The 18534-nt window shown below is 39.6% G+C and overlaps 1 protein-coding gene across 5 annotated transcripts in view; it reads left to right on the top strand.

The window, feature by feature from the left end:
* The window catches only part of COL15A1 (collagen type XV alpha 1 chain), a 202593-nt gene that overhangs the window by 169323 nt on the left and 14736 nt on the right, over window positions 1-18534 (top strand). For all 5 annotated transcript variants that reach the window (XM_078377611.1, XM_020806775.3, XM_073003912.2 and 2 more), the window contains 9 exons: window positions 1855-1908; window positions 2019-2078; window positions 3606-3674; window positions 5470-5511; window positions 7323-7362; window positions 8852-8923; window positions 9778-9824; window positions 11628-11738; window positions 12265-12409. In XM_078377611.1, coding sequence (XP_078233737.1) covers window positions 1855-1908; window positions 2019-2078; window positions 3606-3674; window positions 5470-5511; window positions 7323-7362; window positions 8852-8923; window positions 9778-9824; window positions 11628-11738; window positions 12265-12409 — 640 coding nt within the window. The remainder of the gene's footprint in view (window positions 1-1854; window positions 1909-2018; window positions 2079-3605; window positions 3675-5469; window positions 5512-7322; window positions 7363-8851; window positions 8924-9777; window positions 9825-11627; window positions 11739-12264; window positions 12410-18534) is intronic.

Genomic DNA, 18534 nt, shown 5'->3' with positions numbered 1-18534 from the left:
TGTGCATAGGAAGGCAGCAAGAAGCAAAGGCTGCTTTTCACTTATGACTTTTAAAAAGGAGATTTTTCTTCCTCAGATACCTTCTCTGAGGTGTGTCCTGGGCAACACCTGGAGGTATAGCTCTGAAAGTGTGGTTCATCATGCCACGTTTCCTGAATCCGTGACCTGTGACTTCATTTCCTTCAGTGTTGAAAATGACTTGCCAATATTTATGAGAACTGTAGATACTAGACACATATTTTTCCTGTGAGCCAGTGAAGCTGCCTTATGCTTTCAGACAACAGCCTAACATGGCCTGTAGCTTTCCAAGGGTATTCATTTTCAATCAACCTATACTGTACTTCTGAAGGACTACTTTGTCTAGTCCACTTCTGTGCCATGCAGGCAACTCCTTTTTCTATACTACATTTAAAGTTTTCTTCTCCCTGCCATCTCTTTTTTTAAAAACTTTATTATCGTCAAAAGACCAGACACAAATAAAACATCGGAATATATAAATATACAGAGGTACACAAAAAATATTGGGATCAAATGCAAAGCAATAATCAGTTCTAAGGTGAACAACAACAGCATCAAAACATCTCCCCTAAAGCAATTCCAGAATGTCTAGCAAACCATGCTCTTAACTACAGAGGCTCATCCTGATACAGTCAGCAACGATGAATATGCTTTTTAAAAATGTGACTTATTCATTTCAAAGCCAAGGATTTCCAGTAGATTAAAAACTTCAGCCCCATTTATACAGTAACTGAAAGTACATGGTTAGAGGTAATCCAGGTAAGAATCTCTTACCTCAATATCACATGGACAAGGATAGAGTCCACAATTATGTTACCATAGGGATGTAGCCCAAAACATTACAGAGATTCAGAATTTCTTTGTATGCAGGAACTATTGCTGATCTTTGCTTCACTTTTACTTTGCAGCAACATTTCAGCAAATTCAAATGATGATTAGCTACCACCATCAAGGACAAGGGTTACAATGGGTGTTTCTGAGTAGGTTGCAAGACGGCAGTTGGCAATTCTGTATATTTTCTTAAAAGTACGCCCTTTTGAAATCTGAGGGACTTACTTCTGAATACCCTGATCTATGTTGTTTTCCTTCAGAAGAATGAATTTTTTACTTATTCAGATTTCTGCACATTTAATTGATTAAGCTACTAAAGTACATCTGAGTAGTGTAATAACAGCATAACAGATTTCGGTGAACTTTACTCCAAAATAGGTATAGACTAGAGGGCCTAAGAGTTCCTAAATGGAATAAAACATGTAATGTAGCATGATTTTCTAACAGCTTAAGAGTGTTTCCAGACACATTTCCTCCTAGCACCACCTGTCAAAGGATACTATACAACTATGGTGTCTTTTCTTCTCCAATGGATTTTTTACAATAGGAAAACAAGATGGAAGAAGCAATAGGAAATCATGGGAAGATTACATATGGGAGCCAACAATGTCATCTCATACGCATCCGCCCAGAAAGTTCCATGAATGAAGCAGGGAACGTGAATGAAAGCCTTACCTGCAAGCATCCTTAAAATTAAATTAAAATTATGTATATTGTATGTGAGCTGGCTGGATAGCTCAGTAAGGTATCCAGCTGCAGAGCCAGAGACTGAGGGTTCAGTTCCCCAGTGTGCACCCCAGAAGACTGGGCAAGGTGCACAGTCGCAGAGTGCCCCCAGAAGAAAGGGCTGGTCAATCACTTCTGGATACTTTCTATCTAAAAAAATCCCGAAAAGAGGCACCATAAATCAGAATTGACCTGACAACGCATCATTATATGTCTTGTACATATGTCGCTTTTCTCCAGCTTTTCTTTCTCTCCACTCATATTCCTGTTTTTCTTTAGGGGCCACCTGGACGTCTAGGACCTAAAGGAGAACTTGGTTTTCCTGGCCGGCCTGTATGTATATATTTTCATGTCAAGCAGGGGAATGTAAATTTTTACTGTTATATGTATATCCATTGTATATATGTGAGTTACACTATTTGTGTGTGTGTTTCTTTCTCCAGGGACGCCCTGGCCTGAATGGACTGAAAGGCGTAAAAGGTGAACGAGGTGTAACACTATATGTAAGTTTCATAGACATGAAGAGTTTCTAGTAAATGGGTAAGCAGATGCAGCAGTGGCCAGAATCAGAGCTTGGTAGTGATGCATTATGACATGGTTTTCTGTAACAAGTTGTTAAAAATTAGAGACTGGAGGATAACAGAGTTGCTTTTCAGACATAATGTAAATAAGGGGAATAGTTTATGTAATTACAGTGGTGCCCCGCTAGACGCTTACCCCGCATGACGTTGAAATCGGTTGACGATGACATTTTTGCGATCGTTATTGCGATTGCAAAACGATTGTTCCAATGGTTTGGTTTTTTTTTGTTTTGTTTTTTGCTTTACGTCGATTAGGAGCCTGCTTCGCGAACCGTTTGTTTGCAAAATGATGTTTTTTCTGGCTCCACAAAATGGCTTCCCTCTGCAAAATGGCTTCCCTCCTTTTTCAAAATGGCTGCTTTCTGGATGGAAGCTTTGCATTACAGCAATTTAGAACAGCTGATCAGCGGTTCTCTATGGGCAATCTTCGTTGGACGATGAGGTGTTTCCCCCATTGGAACGCATTGACCAGTTTTCAATGCATTCCAATGGGGATTTTTTTTCCCCACTTGACGACGATTTCGCTTAACAGCGATTTTGCTGGAACACATTATTGTCATTAAGCAGGGCACCACTGTAATTGATTCATGTAATGCATAGTATTTTATAGTTACTTTTAAAATTAGCATTTAAAAGGTATTTTAATTAAGTGATGTGTTTTTCTGTGACAGGAAGAATTCATAGATATATGACTGGCTGACATAGAGAAATGCCTTCAAACTGGCGATTTGATCATTGTGCTTTTCATTTCAGCCTATCTCAGTGGTAGCCTTCAGCTGCAAAGGTTTTGTTTTCAGCCTTATAGCTGTTTGAGAATCCACTGGTGTGCCTCAGGTCTCAGAATAAACCTGACATTGGATTATGTTTTATTATACATTTTATTGCTGTTCAGTAGCATGATTCTATACTCCATACTGGCACCAAGCCTGCATTCCCTGAGGCAGAGTTTCCCTTGCACTTTCCTATTAAAATTGCCATCGTGCTGAATTGGCAAGCACTTAGTATGCTCCATACGTGGCTGGTGGGCTACATTCAGGCTGAGAAATATACATTCGAACATATACATCTTTCCAGGGCTTATAATAGTTTCTCCATTGTTATGGATGACTCTATAATTAGACACTCAAAGGAAGTTCTTGTTTACATTCCAAATATATTCCTGGTGATACAGATGTTTCTCCTTTTAACATGAAAAACTGCATATTCCAGCAGATGTGGTATGCAAACCCTCTAGAAGCCCTGTCCCCTGATATTGGCAGTTTCTCACAACTCTTTTCTGTTTATCTTTAATGATGTTTCATATGCTTTTTTTTTTTCAAAAAGTGGGTTTTAGTTTTATTCAATGAGAGGCAATGATTCAGTCCCTTTCTCCATTCTGCTTCATTTGACCACATGTGCCACAATATAAGAATAATTCCAGGTGCCTCCTGCATTTTTCTTTCTTTCTAGGGCTTCCCTGGTTTGCCTGGGCCACCCGGACCTCCAGGTCCCCCGGGCCGAGTGGTATACATTAAAGGAGTAAGTCCATTCAACTTCATCACAGTGTTTAGCAATTTGCTGGTCCCATAAACCTAAGGATCCTGAAGGATGGTTCTATGAAAGACAACAGATGGTTGTGACAGCTACATGAAGCCACTGTAGCTGATGCCAGAGAGAGTGGATGAATGTGCCCATCACATTCTGCTCATGGGCTTCCCAGGGACTTCTTGTTGTTGGAAATAGAGTGCTCCAACGTGATAAACTTCAGGCAGTTCTTCAGCTCTTTTAAGAACCTGAACATCTTTTCAGCAATCTTGCTTGACAGCCAGAAGTGCAGTCATAATTCAAAGATGTGCTAACTGGCAGGCTTCAGCCTATAAGAAGAGGCAAAAAAGGAGTGGGACAGGGACAGAGTGATTGAGGAAATGAGTTACACAAGATCTAAGCCTCCTCCAGAGCAGAGACATGGCCATTATGCTGCACAAGGTAGGCCAACGTGCAGGTAGTCCTACAGTAAGTCCTTTCTAATATCCCTCGGTGGGGAGGGTTTTGAATTCAGCAGCAACCTAGTGTTAGCTTTGCTGGCTCTCAGCCACCTGGGTAGTTAGGGTTGCGTCTTATGCTTCTAGCTGATTAAAACATGGAAAACTTGAGACAGTTATTGAAAGTTACTCACCATGTACAAAATGTGAGTTAATTGCAGGTAATTTGAAAGAGAGTGGAAGTTGAGTGGAAGTTCAAAAAAATAAACAGGACTGATGCCTCTTCTGTTTTAAAAACCACTTGAGCAAGTCACACCTGATAACAAAGAAGCTGCAGAGAGGACTGTCAGAATTTGGAAATGTTGCTTCATTGGACTATAACTCTCAAGATCTCCATGCTGTCTAGATGATTCTAGAAATTATAATCCAAAAAAAGTAGCATTTCCAAGCTGTGGGAATAGGAGTGGGAAGTTTCCACAATGCTTCCCCAAGCGGCGTCTCCTCTTGCAAGATTTGAAATTTTGTTTGTGTGTAACATTTAACTTAGATTTTAGAAAGTTACCATATATAGTACATGAAGTACACTTCCATCAGCAATCCAAGAAGGGAAGTATAACAGCATCCCTTACACTTAGCGTATATGCCCCTGTAACTCTGGTGAGATCGAATCCATCTCCCATGTGTTACTTCATTGTGCTTTTTATTCTGGCATTTGAGAAGTCCTCGTTAACCCTTACATAAAGGCATTTCCTGGATGATCAGAGGCGCATTGCACATTGCTTTTGCTGACAGGGCAATGCTCTGGCAGATATACTTCGCTAAACCAAAATTCAGATATGTTGACAAAAGTAGCTAAATTCTGTCCTGCTGCAATCAAAATCCATGAAGGAAAGGTGCCACCCAAAGGACAGCCATAGTATCTGTAAATTGGTGTATACACATAGAGGCCTTAATGATCATACAGGCTCTATGAGCTTCTAAGTAACAATTATGTTGTTCTACGCAAGCTACAATAGCTCATAGACAAGGCATATGATAGGGAGGCAGAAGATATCTAATAAGATGTATGAATGCAGTGTTATATATATATAGATTTTTTGTGCTTTTAGATTGATTTTATGTTTCCTAATTAAAGTAATGTTGCTTACTTTTGCTGGTCAATGACCGTAATAAAACATTTATTATTATAGTACATGAACATTGTTTTTGTAATTGGGGGTATCCTGTCAAATGTGATTTCAACGTCTAGACAAAAAAAATCATTCAAATAGTGACATATTTTAGTAATCTATAGCTTTTCCCCCTAAAATGTTAGTATTTACTGTATTTCCTTTTCTCCAATTTTTGAATAGACAGTTTTTCCAATTTCTCCCAGGCCTCAATGCAAAACAACAGTAAGTAATCTATAGTGTCTATCCTTAATATTGGTCATGGATGAACATATACCTGTGTGCCTCCTCATGAGGACTAGCAACATAAATATGTACATCTACTGTTTAGTTTTATCTGACTTTTGTTTTGTTTGTGTCATTTTTTTCCACTGCTTCGGTGTTCATCCTAATAGTATTTTATGCTGAAAGTGTGCTTTGAGGGCAGGACCAAACCTTTAAGATAAAATATGGTTGCTATCAAACATTAAACCCACAGAATTCAAACCCACTGAATTAAAAGGAAGAATACATGCAAGGTGAGCCTGCCCTGTGCAGCACAGTATCTTCCTTGGCTTAGTCATGCTCCTGATAACTTTTCAAACAGCTATTGTGCAGGCTGATGGGAGTACACATAGGCTGGACGAGAAGGTGCAGGGTGATGACTGTCTCTCTCCACTAGCACAATCGTCTTCTCGACAACCTGCCAAACAGAGCAGAGTTCAGTGGACTCTCAGAAACACAGCTGTTCTCTCCCTCAGCACTCTTGTGCTGGCGGCAGCAGAGCAAGAAATAAATTGAGTGGAGGGTGGAAAGGTAGAATCCGTGACCTTGGTTTAGCCAACCTAATTGGTTTTCTGATGGCAGTCGTAAAATAAGCTGTTTCCCTATTAGGTTCAGTGTTAAAATAGGGGCTTGTTTCATGGAAATTTGTCATGCTTTATAAATGAAACCACTGCTGTCTTCTCACTTGTCCCTCACACTTCTGTTGTCCTGCTTGTGGGATGCTCCTCTTGGGCTTCTGTTGTTGTTCCTTTTTCCCTTCCTGTCTCTACTGTTTTGCTGTTGTGTTTCTTGATAGAAACACACCAGTGAACAGTGTAGTCACCTAAAGTGCAAAATAGAGTTTTGGCCTTGTGAACCCCTGACATGATTGCCCAGACCTCAGTTCATTCATTCATTCATTCATTCATTCATTCATTCATTCATTCATTCATTCATTCATTCATTCATTCATTCATTCATTCATTCATTCATTCATTCATTCATTCTCTCTCATTTCTCTCTCTTTCACACACACATACATATACTCACTTGGAGTACAATCACCCTTTAAAGAGGTAAGGGTAAATTTTCGAGGAGGGAATCATAGCATGTTAATGAAGTTGAATAGGCTTGCCTGCCCCAGCAGCAACCCCCATTTGAAAAATTTCCCCATACAGTAGGCCTCCCATATCCATTGGGGATAGGTTCCAAGCCTCCCACCCCCAGTGGATACTTAAAACTGCAGAAAATAGTAAATGCTATATTAGAGAGCATGGCAAAAGGAAAAAAAATCTAGGAAAAAAATTATTTTCAAATGCATTACAAGAACTGGCCACTAGACAGTGACAGAGACCATGCTATGTATTCTCCACTCACAAATAATGGCTGGTTCTAGTAATAAATATGCAAATAGATTTTTTTCTGATTTTTTTTTCTTTTAATATTTTTAATATTGTCAGAGGATCAGAGGATTACCCCATGAATAAGGGGGTTCTACTGTACTGCAATTACACTTTTAATAATCTTAAATTGAGGTCTTTGAAATCCTCACTACAGCATAGGAATGTGAAAGATCTTTGATCACTGAGCAGAGATAAAAATTATCAAGACCAAAGGTGACAAACCAATGAGGGCCTCCAGTTGGATATATATATATGTTTGTGTGTCAATATGTGGCCAAGAGTTTCCCCATCTCTGCTCAGAATTATGGCACAGAGAAATGTTATGCAAATATTTTATTTGTAACTAACATTATAGGACTTGCATTGTGAATATAATTTTTGTGTGCCTAGGTAAGCACTGATCACCTCGGAAACCAAGGAGTGACAGATGGTAAGTTTAGCAGTAAATGAGGCTTGATTTACGCAAAAGATATATATCAAGCCTGCTTCATATGTGATATCAGTACTTCATGTGGTGCAAAAGAACACTCTGGCACAATTCTTTTTTACTCTTAGTTTTCTGCTGTGAATGTACTGTACTGCTAGTATTCAAGTACAATTTGTAGCTGATCTATGAGTGTAGTGTGTGCACTGGTAGACAAGAAACTTCTTTGGACTATTGGATCAGTAGGTGTTCTAGTGTTTCCCGCATCAAGGTGGACAAGACAATGTTTTGGACCCTAGGGATCAAAATGCCCCAATCTTTTTCCTTTTCCCTTCTTTTCTGGTTGGGTCATTCCTTGTTACTTTATTTCCATTTCCATTTCTGTGGCCTGCCATTTTCCACCGTCACTGCCCCTACTGATCAACCAAGATTTTTTTCTTGTTTGTATCTGTCTTTTCTCTTCACTGATATGTACATGTGCAGATGCATCACATTTTTTCCAAAAACAACAACAACAACAAAAAACCCCAAGCAAAAACCTAATTAACTGGAATGTACCTTCCTAGGTAACACCGATGACCCAGAGTGGGTGATATGAGCAAGGGTATCACTGCCAAGCACCACCCAAAATTTTGATGACGGTGCCACCTTGATGTACATTCTTGGTATCAACCTAGCCATTAATCACTTGCATCATTTCCATAGGAAACCACACAGTTACCTTGTAGTGGGTGCTTTGTGTTGCCTTATGAAACAGCAACATAACTGGAATGACATGCAGAGTAACACCAAGAGTAGACCCAGCAAAGGCTCCAGCTGTACCACAATCATGTCTGTACCAGTGCTTTGCAATCTGTGCCAACTGCCAGTTTATTTCTGGGCCCATTTGACCTGCTGACTTTGACCTTTAAAGTTGTTCTTGGGAACAAGTTAACTGCAGGAGCACTTTTCATCATCCGAGGCCTCTCTCTAAGTGACCCCACCAAATAAGAAAAGGCAGGTCACTGTAAGAGATTGGACTTTTTCTGTTCTTGTGTTGAGTCAGTCTTGGAAAGAACCAGGCTGTTGAATTTAAAAAAAAAACAAAAAAACCTCACTCTGAAACTCCTGGAGTTTGGAATACAGATATCCAACAGAACACTTTTTTCACCATGCCAACCTGAACACATTGATTTAACCACATCATGGAAGCTGAGCTGGGTCAGGCCAGATTATTTATTTGTTTGTTTGTTTTATTTATGTGCCGCCTTTCTCTTGATTAGCTTCTGCTTGGATAGAAGATAACCAGGGTTATCTTCTGAAGGATCTGCAAGTAGGACTAGGAATAAATCCTGCCACTATCTGTTGACAGTACTGGGCTAGCTGGACCAGGATAAGCCAGCTTTCCATGTTCCCAAATCTGCTGATGTCTTGTATGCTGTGAAAGTTGTATGGAATGTACAAATTGCCTTTAACCAAAACAATGTTTTCTCATAGTAATGTTTTCTTAAAACAGGATCCTGGAGCGTTCATGGTTCGTTGCACTACAAAGGTGAAAAAGGAGACAGAGGGCCACCAGGGCCACCAGGTAACACACAGGGGAAAGCTTTTTCTTGACTTTAAATGGTGATAGTGAATGAAGATATACTATAAATATATTAAAATAATATCTGTAAAATTTAGGCAGACTAACATTGGTACAGTTATATACAAAATAAATATTTAGAATTGTGGAACCCTGGAATTTTAAATCAGGAAAGCTGTTCCCGAAACCATCTTCTGCCATCTAATATGGAGTGTAGGGAGCATCTCTTCATATTTTTGCAAAGTTCCACATTGGTTTTCACGAAATAACATTTTATTTGATGATTTTGGATTAAATAATAATTAAGCAAAAGATATTAACAATTTAGTTCAAAATAGATTAGTGCACGATTGCTAGCAAAATATAATAGCTGTATTGAGATGAGCATCGTTCAAATCTTGCTACGTGCCACACGGGGATCCTTGACTAAGATATCCCATGTTAGCAAAAGTAAAAGGGGACAAAAGAAGAAGAAAGGGCAAAATATTGTAGTGCTTCAGAGATGAACAGATTTATTTCAGTGTGAGTTTTCATGGATTAAAATCCATTTCTTTGGACACAGGAGTTCATCTATTTTGCTTTGCTAATGCATTGGGTAGCCATTTGGTTACAGAAATCTTAGTAAATGCTTTATGAGTAAAAACAATCATTTTAATTCAGTCCATCCATTTCCAGATACAGTATCTGTATATCTATGCCAGATATGTCAGTTAATGCTTCTTTAACAAAGACGAGAAAATTATGTCTGCCACATGGGAAGTTATAATTGATTATTATCAACAGCTTCACATACAACATACAAAAATATTTGCAGGCTTAATAGAAATTGAAATTACATAACATGATTTGCCTTCCAGGTCCTCCTCTGCCATCCACATATTCTGGCCACTTAAGCATCATGAAGGTAGTTATTGCCTGTTAGCAGCTGAATTTTACCTGCTTTTTTAAAAAAAGGTCCTTGTATGTGAAATACCAGAAAAATGTAAGACAAGAATGTAAGACAATTGATGCATTTATATATCCACTTATATGATTCTTATGCATTTTCAGCCTAATAGTTTTCATATTCACATGTTAGCCTTGTTCTTCAGAGAGCTGACACTTTCCAAAGTAGGGTCGGGGCTTGTTTCTTTAAGAGCCTACACACTGCTAGCTGTTGCATTGATACTGTCTCCACCTTTCCCATAGCAGGCAAGGACATAATAACAAGAGCAGACAGGTTCAAAGAGAAAGATAGCTTGCCTTGTACCTGTAATGGATTCATTGAAGAGCTTCAAATGTGCCAAGATCCATTGATGATATTGTAACTAAAGATCTCTGCAAAGCTGCAGTGTATGCTACTCTCCATTGTCCCTGGACACCGTATCCCTCCCAACCCACAAGTACAGTTCAGATTATTTAGAAGGCATTGGCATTTACAAAGAGATAGCCTTTTTCATTGTTATATACTGCAATTTTATGGTTGCAAATGAGCACTAGTGTGGTGTAGCATACTGGATGTATGTTGGTGAGGTCTGTAATCAAGTCTGATTCTCTAGGTGCCCCCAGGTCTATGGCTGACTCTCCCTTTAACCTGCCACACAAGGCTGTAGAGGGGAGAAATGGAAGGAATACCATGTATATCTGCCATTTTGAGCCTAAAGTGTAGTCTAAATCTTTGAATTGATTCATTCCCAACATTTCTTGATTGCTTGCAATCTAAGAATGAAAACTAAATGGAGGAAATGCTAGTACAGTACCTGGCTTCTCACAGCTCCATGTTTCCCATCTATCTCTTAAAATGTTGTGCCTACATTACAAAAATGTTATGATTAATAGCATTACCTAACATATATATTTTTGTACATTTTAGCTGGTAGAACTAAGAAATTGCTCTGTATAACAACAGAAGGTACCCAAACTGCACTGTGCTCCTTCCCAATCATATTTCAAAGTTATCTTACTATAAAAGAGTGAAGGGGTGGTGGGTATAACTGAACATGTGGAAGCAGAAGAAAGCTCACAGCAGGAAGCAGTTGTCTATTTCTTTGCTTCCATTTCTATACTGACTCATTGGTGTTGCCATTCTCTGGGCAGTGTATAATATACTCCACCATAAAATCTGAATCCCTGAAACTGATTTTCTTTGGACACCTCTTGCCTTCTCTAAAACCAAAACTCCAACTTAAAAGGGCCATTTACAGCTTGTTTTCCTCCTCCTTCTCTAATATGCATGGTGGAGGGAAAAAAACATTTTGCTTCAGTTAGCAAGTGGATCCAACATATGACCTATATGCCAAGGTTTTTCTGACCCTCCCCACAAAGATTAATGATGTGCTAGAACAGGGGCAGGCAAAGTGCTGTCTTCCAGATGTTGTTCAACTGAAGCTTGCGTCAGCTCTAGCCAGAATAGCTAATAATGAGGAATGCTGGGAGTTGTAGTCTAACAGCAACTAGAAGGCCACACATGTTTTAGACTCTAAAACATGTGTTTTAGAGTATGTTGTCAGGAGCCAAACATAGGAGGAAAAGCTGGAATACAGTAACAGAAACTGTTAGCTCTATTTTTTGAGCTTTTGTAACTTTATAAAAATACTTTGCTCTATCATTTCCCTTCAAATAAAGACATCTAAAGTTTGTATAAAAGAAGCAGTATCTACTTATATTTACATAAACACTGCGGGATGTAGTATTCTGTAAATACATTGTGTATGTTTTCTCTTCTAAGGGTGAGAAAGGAGACAATGGAGGAACAGGCCTTAAAGGAGAAAAAGGAGAACCAAATGGAGGGTTTGTTATGTCTGGACAGCCAGGGCTCCCTGGAAGACCAGGACCAATGGTGAGGTTTTCTTCCATGCAATATAATGATTTATCAAATCCATATTTAAGTATTAAAATACAGGTATTCATTGATGTATATATTTGCATTAGGCTCTATTGGCTTCCATTCATTTCCTTTAATATCTCTTTTATATGTGTGTGTCTATAAAGTGTTGGTATACAGTCCTTACATAGGAGATGCCTTCAAGTCCCTTCGAATCAACAGTTTTTAATTTTGTTGCAGAGTTTTGAATTTCCAGTTAAATTCCTCTAGCTGCGAAGCAGAGGTGCAGGGCCTCGCAGAGCAGAATAGCTTCAGGTTCCCCAGAATAGTCCACTCCTTTTCTCATTAACTGACACTTATAGTCTCAATTATGTACTCACTTTGAGACATTAGTAATAGAAAGAATAAAAACCATTTATTTACTTGCAATTGTGAACAGACTGAACAGCAAACTAGCAAACGTGACTGATTTCAGCAAATGACTTCACAACAGACTCTAGAGAGGTTTGTTTACAAATGCTTCTGTCTTCTGCTTCGACAGGGGCCAAAAGGAGACACAATTGTTGGGCCTAGAGGGCCCCCTGGGGTGCCTGGCCTACCTGGGCCTCCAGGATTTGGACCCCCTGGGCCTCCCGGACCCCCTGGACCTCCAGGTCCCCCAGGACCTCCTGCAATATATGGCTCAGGTATGTCCTAGTGTCATTTTTCTGTCTAATGTACCTACGGATTAATCCCTTAAAAAGGAAATGCCAAGGACTGTTAAATGCAGGATCATTGTACCTATTTCCTTTGCAAGCAAAGTGATGCTCATGGTGTTGCAACAAAGACTTTTATCCCATATGGAGTAAGAAGTGCCTGATGTTCAAGCTGGGTTCCGAAAAGAAAGAGGCATTAGAGATCACATTGCATATATGAATTGGATACTAGTACATACCAAAGAAGTGCAGAGAATCAGTTTATATTTTATAAACCACAGTATAGCCTTTGACTGTGTGGGTCATGAAAAGCTGAGGATTGTTCTGAAAGAAATGGGTATGCCTCAACTCTTGATTGCCCTGATGCAAAACTGGTACTGGAAACAAGAAGCTAATAGTTTATTGTAGGACAGAATATGGAGACAGAATGGTTTCCCACAGGGAAAGGTGTCAGGCAAGTGTACATTTTATCTCCCTGTTCAGTCTGTATACAGAACATATCATATGGAAAGCTGCACCAGATTAAGATGAAGGAGAACTGAGAACTGGTGGAAGAATCATCAATAATTAAGACATGCAAATAATACATATTACTGGCAGAAAGTTGCAGTGACTTGAAATGAGTTTCGATGAAGATGAAAGAAGAAAGTGCCAAAGCAGGATGACAGTGGAACATTAAGACAAATTCATGGCAACAGAAGAATTATAGCTGTTTAATGCTGACCATGTACCCAGGGTTCATCAACCAAAATGGAGAGTGCAGCCAAGAAATCAAAAGAAGACTGAGACATGAAAGGGCAACTATAAAGAAACTTGAAAATATCCTTGAGTATAAAGATGTGTCACTATCCAGCAGTTCTTGGATCCACATGGTTTTTACATAGGATCTTTCCCAAACACTATCCAATCAGAGGATCCATCTGTGCCCACAGACTACACCACAGAAATGTGTATGTCCACCAGCACATGGTTTTGCAATGGTGCAAAAACATGGATCTGATGCACAGATCCTCATGGATCCACATGATTTCTAACTTGAATAATCCCCAAACCACTGTCCAGTCATAAACCCTATTTGTGCTCACAGATTACAACACTGAAATCATGACTCCAGGTACATTCTGACTGATCAGAATGCATGCTATGCAAATAGTTCAGCGATTTAAAATGTTCACATTTTGGTTTTTGTTTTTAACATTTTATTATTTTTTAAAACATGCATACCTACAAAAAACACACAAATACCTACAAAACAATAACACATAAAACTAACAAATCATACGAGACTAACAGAACATACAGGCGGGGAGGTATTTCCCATTCCAGCTTATCTATTATGTAAATTCTGACTACAGAAATAATATATCCGTGTGCATCTACACATGTTATATTCCACATCCCTATTTTATATATCTAAGTATCTAACATCCTAAATTTATAATAAATGTAAATTCTCTCATCTGCATTTCCATCCATCTAAATCTCATCATAAACATTCCTCATTTCCTCTTTAAAATTACTTATCCACCATAATAGTCACACAGGCCCATTCATTCTTCGATGATCTCCATTCTTATAAACAGAAAACTGTATGTCTAATCTTGTCAACATAATCACTCTTATAGTTCACACATATTTGATATTTCCATATACATGCCTCAGAAGCAAAACATCCAATATTATTATTCATCATCATTTCTGAAGTTCATAAGTCACATACGCTTGTCTAACCTTAATTTTCATGTCTGGCCAAATTTGCTTATAGTATATTAGTTGTGTTGCTTTATATGTCAATTATATACAGTGGTGCCTCGCTTAACGAGCGCCCCGCTGAGCGATTAAATCGCTTAACGAGGGGCTCTGGGCCATCGCTGGAGCATTCGCTCAGCGATGGCCCCTATGGCGTTTTTTCGCTTTGCGATATTCGCATAACGAAGCGGGGGAGAACAGCTGATCAGCGGTTCCAAAATGGCCACCGGAAGGTCCGCGCTGCATTTTTGCGCCCTGCCATCGCTTACCGAGGGCGCGAAAATGGCGGCGCTATGGAGGAAGATAGCTTAACGGTGAGTTTTAAAGCCATAGGAACGCATTGAACTTTGTTCAATGCGTTTCTATGGCTTTTTTATTTCCGTTTAGCGATGTTTCGCTATAGCGAAGGTTAATCCGGAACGGATTAACCTCGCTATGCGAGGCACCACTGTATATCTTAAACCAATTGATTTCTATTATTTATTCAGCAAGTAACCTTTTCCTTTCTGATTTTTATTTCTCAACTCCAGTATCATCAAACCGGGATTGGCCTCTCTAATCTTGTCAACATTGCCACTGTTACAATCACACATATTTAATGTCTCAGTATACGTGCCTCACAAACAAAGTATCCATTTTGTTATATATGCATGGTGGCATAGACTCAGGTTGCTCATTTTTGCACGAGTGAGAGTTCAGGCTTGACTAGACTGAGCGCCCACTTTTCTGCTTTTCTGGCTGTCTTTAGTATCTCTACCAATACCACATTTCAAATGACTTGATTTTTGACGTGGTGGCGCTGTGGGCTAAACCGCAGAAGCCTGTGCTGCAGGGTCAGAAGATCAAGCAGTTGTAAGATCGAATCCACGCGACGGAGTGAGCGCCCGTTGCTTGTCCCAGCTCCCGCCAACCTAGCGGTTCGAAAGCATGCAAATGCGAGTAGATAAATAGGTACCATCTCGGTGGGAAGGTAAACAGCGTTCCGTGTCTAAATCACACTGGCCATGTGACCACGGAAAGATTGTCTTCGGACAAAACGCTGGCTCTATGGCTTGAAGAGCGGGATGAGCGCCGCCCCCTAGAGTCGGACACGACTGGACAAAAATTGTCAAGGGGAACCTTTACCTTTACCTTTTCTTCACTACCTTCCTTCCACATGATATTCATGATTTTGACCTTGGTTTCCAATGACATTCTTGGCTAATTCCAAACTCTTTCCTTTTTTTTTTATTTCAAAAAGCAAAGGGATATATTTGGGAAAACATGTAATCTGTAGATTTTTTTTGTTCAATCTAGCTTTTCTTCCTCAGCTTGCCTAGCAAAGAAAGGGATATGAAATTGGAACATAGCTTTCCAATCTGCATTTGGCGGAGCGGGCATGGCAACATTAGTTCAACTGAGAGGTTAAAGGGTGTTTATGGTTCTCCATTGTTTGTGCTGTACCTACTCACACCTTTGCTTCATGATTTCGTTAAGTCCAAAACAGTCATTCAAAATATTTTGGTACAGAGGGACCATAGCGATATCCAAGCTGTTCTCGTTTCTGTCTTCTCCCGGTACCCATAACATATCTCATACTCTCATCTTCTGGAATCCTTTACCACTAGATGAGGGAGATTTCTGATTGATTTTTTGGGTAGCCTATGTATATTTAAACTTCTGTTTAAAAAAGGCAGGAAATTCAATTGTTCAAAAATTGTCTGGTTTATGAATGTGGGATATGGTGCTTCTGTGCACAATATTGAACATTCGAAAACCAGGAAATGGCCCAGTATTGCTGCGCAATATCATGCCCATGTTGCCATCAAGAAAAAGGATGCCACGCTTTATATAGCAAAGGGCCGCCTGAACGCTGACAACACCAATGCGTGCACCATGCTTTGATCTGTGTTTTGGAACAGCACCTGCCACTCCCCACCCCACTTTGCTGATTTGAGATGGAATTTACCAAGGTGAGCTGCAATATATGTAGAAACAATCTACAGCTCACAGTTTTAATTAATTTGTTTATTTTTATTATTTTATTTATTATACTTATATCCCGCCCATCGAGTCTTTGACTACTCTGGGTGGCTCACAACAATTGGAATAAAAACAATTAAAATATAACAACAATTTATAACAATAAACCATCATTCAAGATGGGAGGGGGGAAAAAAGATCAAGTGATGCCCGGAGGGAAGGCCTGCCTAAATAGCCAGGTTTTAAGTTGCAGTTTGAGTCGGAGTCATTGAGAAAGAAAAAAACTGAGTTGAATCCAGGTCGAGTCACTGGTGCGATTTAAGACCAACTGGATAGGAGAATCCTGCGATTGGAGTTCCCATCCCAGAAACATCAACCATGGAAGGTCTGTATGTCAATGGCAGCATCTTAGAGCAGAGAGCAAGAGTGGCATCTGAAATCCTTTCTGATGGAAGCCAGCGAAGAAAGGATTGCAACCCAACCTTAAGAAGACTAAAATGAGGACTATGGAAGAAGCACACCACTTTAACGCCGATAACGAAGAAATTGAAACAGTCCGGAGATTTCGTACCTTGTGATCCAATCATCAATGCAAACAGACTGCAGGCACTCAATTAATCGGAAAAGGGCCGAGATTCGGAAGGGCAGCCGTGAAGGAACTACCAAAGATCCTCAAGTGTCTGGATGAGAAGTCACGGGAGACCAAGGCTAAAATCTCGGCCTGTCCCCCTCCCTCCTGCATCCTGAAACAACAGGTTGACCAGGACAGAAGGTCAGAGTTTTTGACCTCCCTTTCACAGCTGCTCACCTCTAATATGTCCCCCGAATGACCTCTCCGAAGCCACTGGCATTGGCCTGGAAGGGGACAGGAGCCCCTCCAGGGTGGACCTCTTCTTGGAGGAACAATGGGGTGGTGCTGGAGGAGGCTCTTGAGAGTCCCCTGGACTGCAAGGAGAACAAACCTATTCATTTTGAAGAAAATCAATCCTGAGTGCTCACTGGAAGGACAGATCCTGAAGCTGAGGCTCCAATACTTTGGCCATCTCATGAGAAGAGAAGACTCCCTGGAAAAGACCCTGATGTTTGGGAAAGTGTGAAGGCAAGAGGAGAAGGGGACAACAGAGGATGAGATGGTTGGACAGTGTCATTGAAGCTACCAACATGAAGTTGACCCAACTCTGGGAGGCAATGGAAGACAGGAGGGCCTGGCATGCTCTGGTCCATGGGGTCACAAAGAGTCGGATACGACTTAACGACTAAACAACAACAACAGTAGAGTGGGGGTGGGGAGAATTTAAAAGGCAGGAATCTTGGATTCATTGTTCTTCTCTGAGCCAGTCGTATTAAGTTTATGAGGTAACACCTATGTTATTTACATGTAATGAGTAATAAACTTTCAAAGTTTACTTCAAAAAGACATTTTATAGGCATTTGAGCAGGGATTTTTCAAGTTTTATGGCATTTGATTGTCAATCTTAAGAGGCAAAGGAGACTTTTTTGTATTTTTAAATGAATTTTTAAATTAAGTTAATAATATAAATTTATGTGACAATCCATAAAAAGCAAAAAAAGTGTTCTATCTCAGTTTCTCATTCTAGTACATAGCAAATGTTGCTCGTAATACATAAAGTTTATCTGTCCACTGGATTATTTTGTTTTGTTTTGTTTTGTTTTCATCACCCGGCATGCTCATTTTGTTACCAGGGCATTGTTTCAGATCTAGTTAAATCAGCTGTTTGCAGAAATATGCACACATGTCATACTGGTATGAAATACAGTAAGGCCCTCATATCCACTGCCAATTGGTTCCAAACCCATTCCCACAGATACTGAAAACCATGGATAATAGCAAACACTATTATAGGATGGGAGAAGAAATATTTTCATGTGCATTACTGGAACTGACCACTAGAGGGTGGTAGAGACCATGCTATATATTCTTCACTAATAATTATTCATAGCATGGTTTCTGGCTCCCTCTAGTGGCTGGTTCCAGTAATAGATTTAAAATTAGTTTTTTCTGGATGGCTTTCTTTTAATATTTTTAATATTTTCAGACAGTGGATAAGTGAATAATGAATACTGATTCAAAGGATAAGGGGGTCCTAATGTATATCGAAATGCCACTGGAACAAAATAAAAGAAGCCTCCCCAAGAGGGGGAAATAAATCGCTGGGTGAATTATTCGATAATGGCTATGCATTGTGTGACTGGAAATTTCTACAATGATCTAATAAGGGTATAACTAGGGAACATTTGCCTCATGTAATCATGCCCTCAGTCGAAGTTTGCCAAAAGGAAAGTACTTTTAAGCAAGACCTAAACACGTAGACTATAACTGTATTTTGGGAATGGCAGCTCCAGCATTTAACTTTTTTTTGTATGTAATTGCTAATCTATGAAAT

The sequence above is a fragment of the Pogona vitticeps genome, chromosome 6, assembly GCF_051106095.1.
Source record: "Pogona vitticeps strain Pit_001003342236 chromosome 6, PviZW2.1, whole genome shotgun sequence".
Classification (NCBI taxonomy): domain Eukaryota; kingdom Metazoa; phylum Chordata; class Lepidosauria; order Squamata; family Agamidae; genus Pogona; species Pogona vitticeps.
This window is presented reverse-complemented; position numbering and strand designations above follow the sequence as displayed.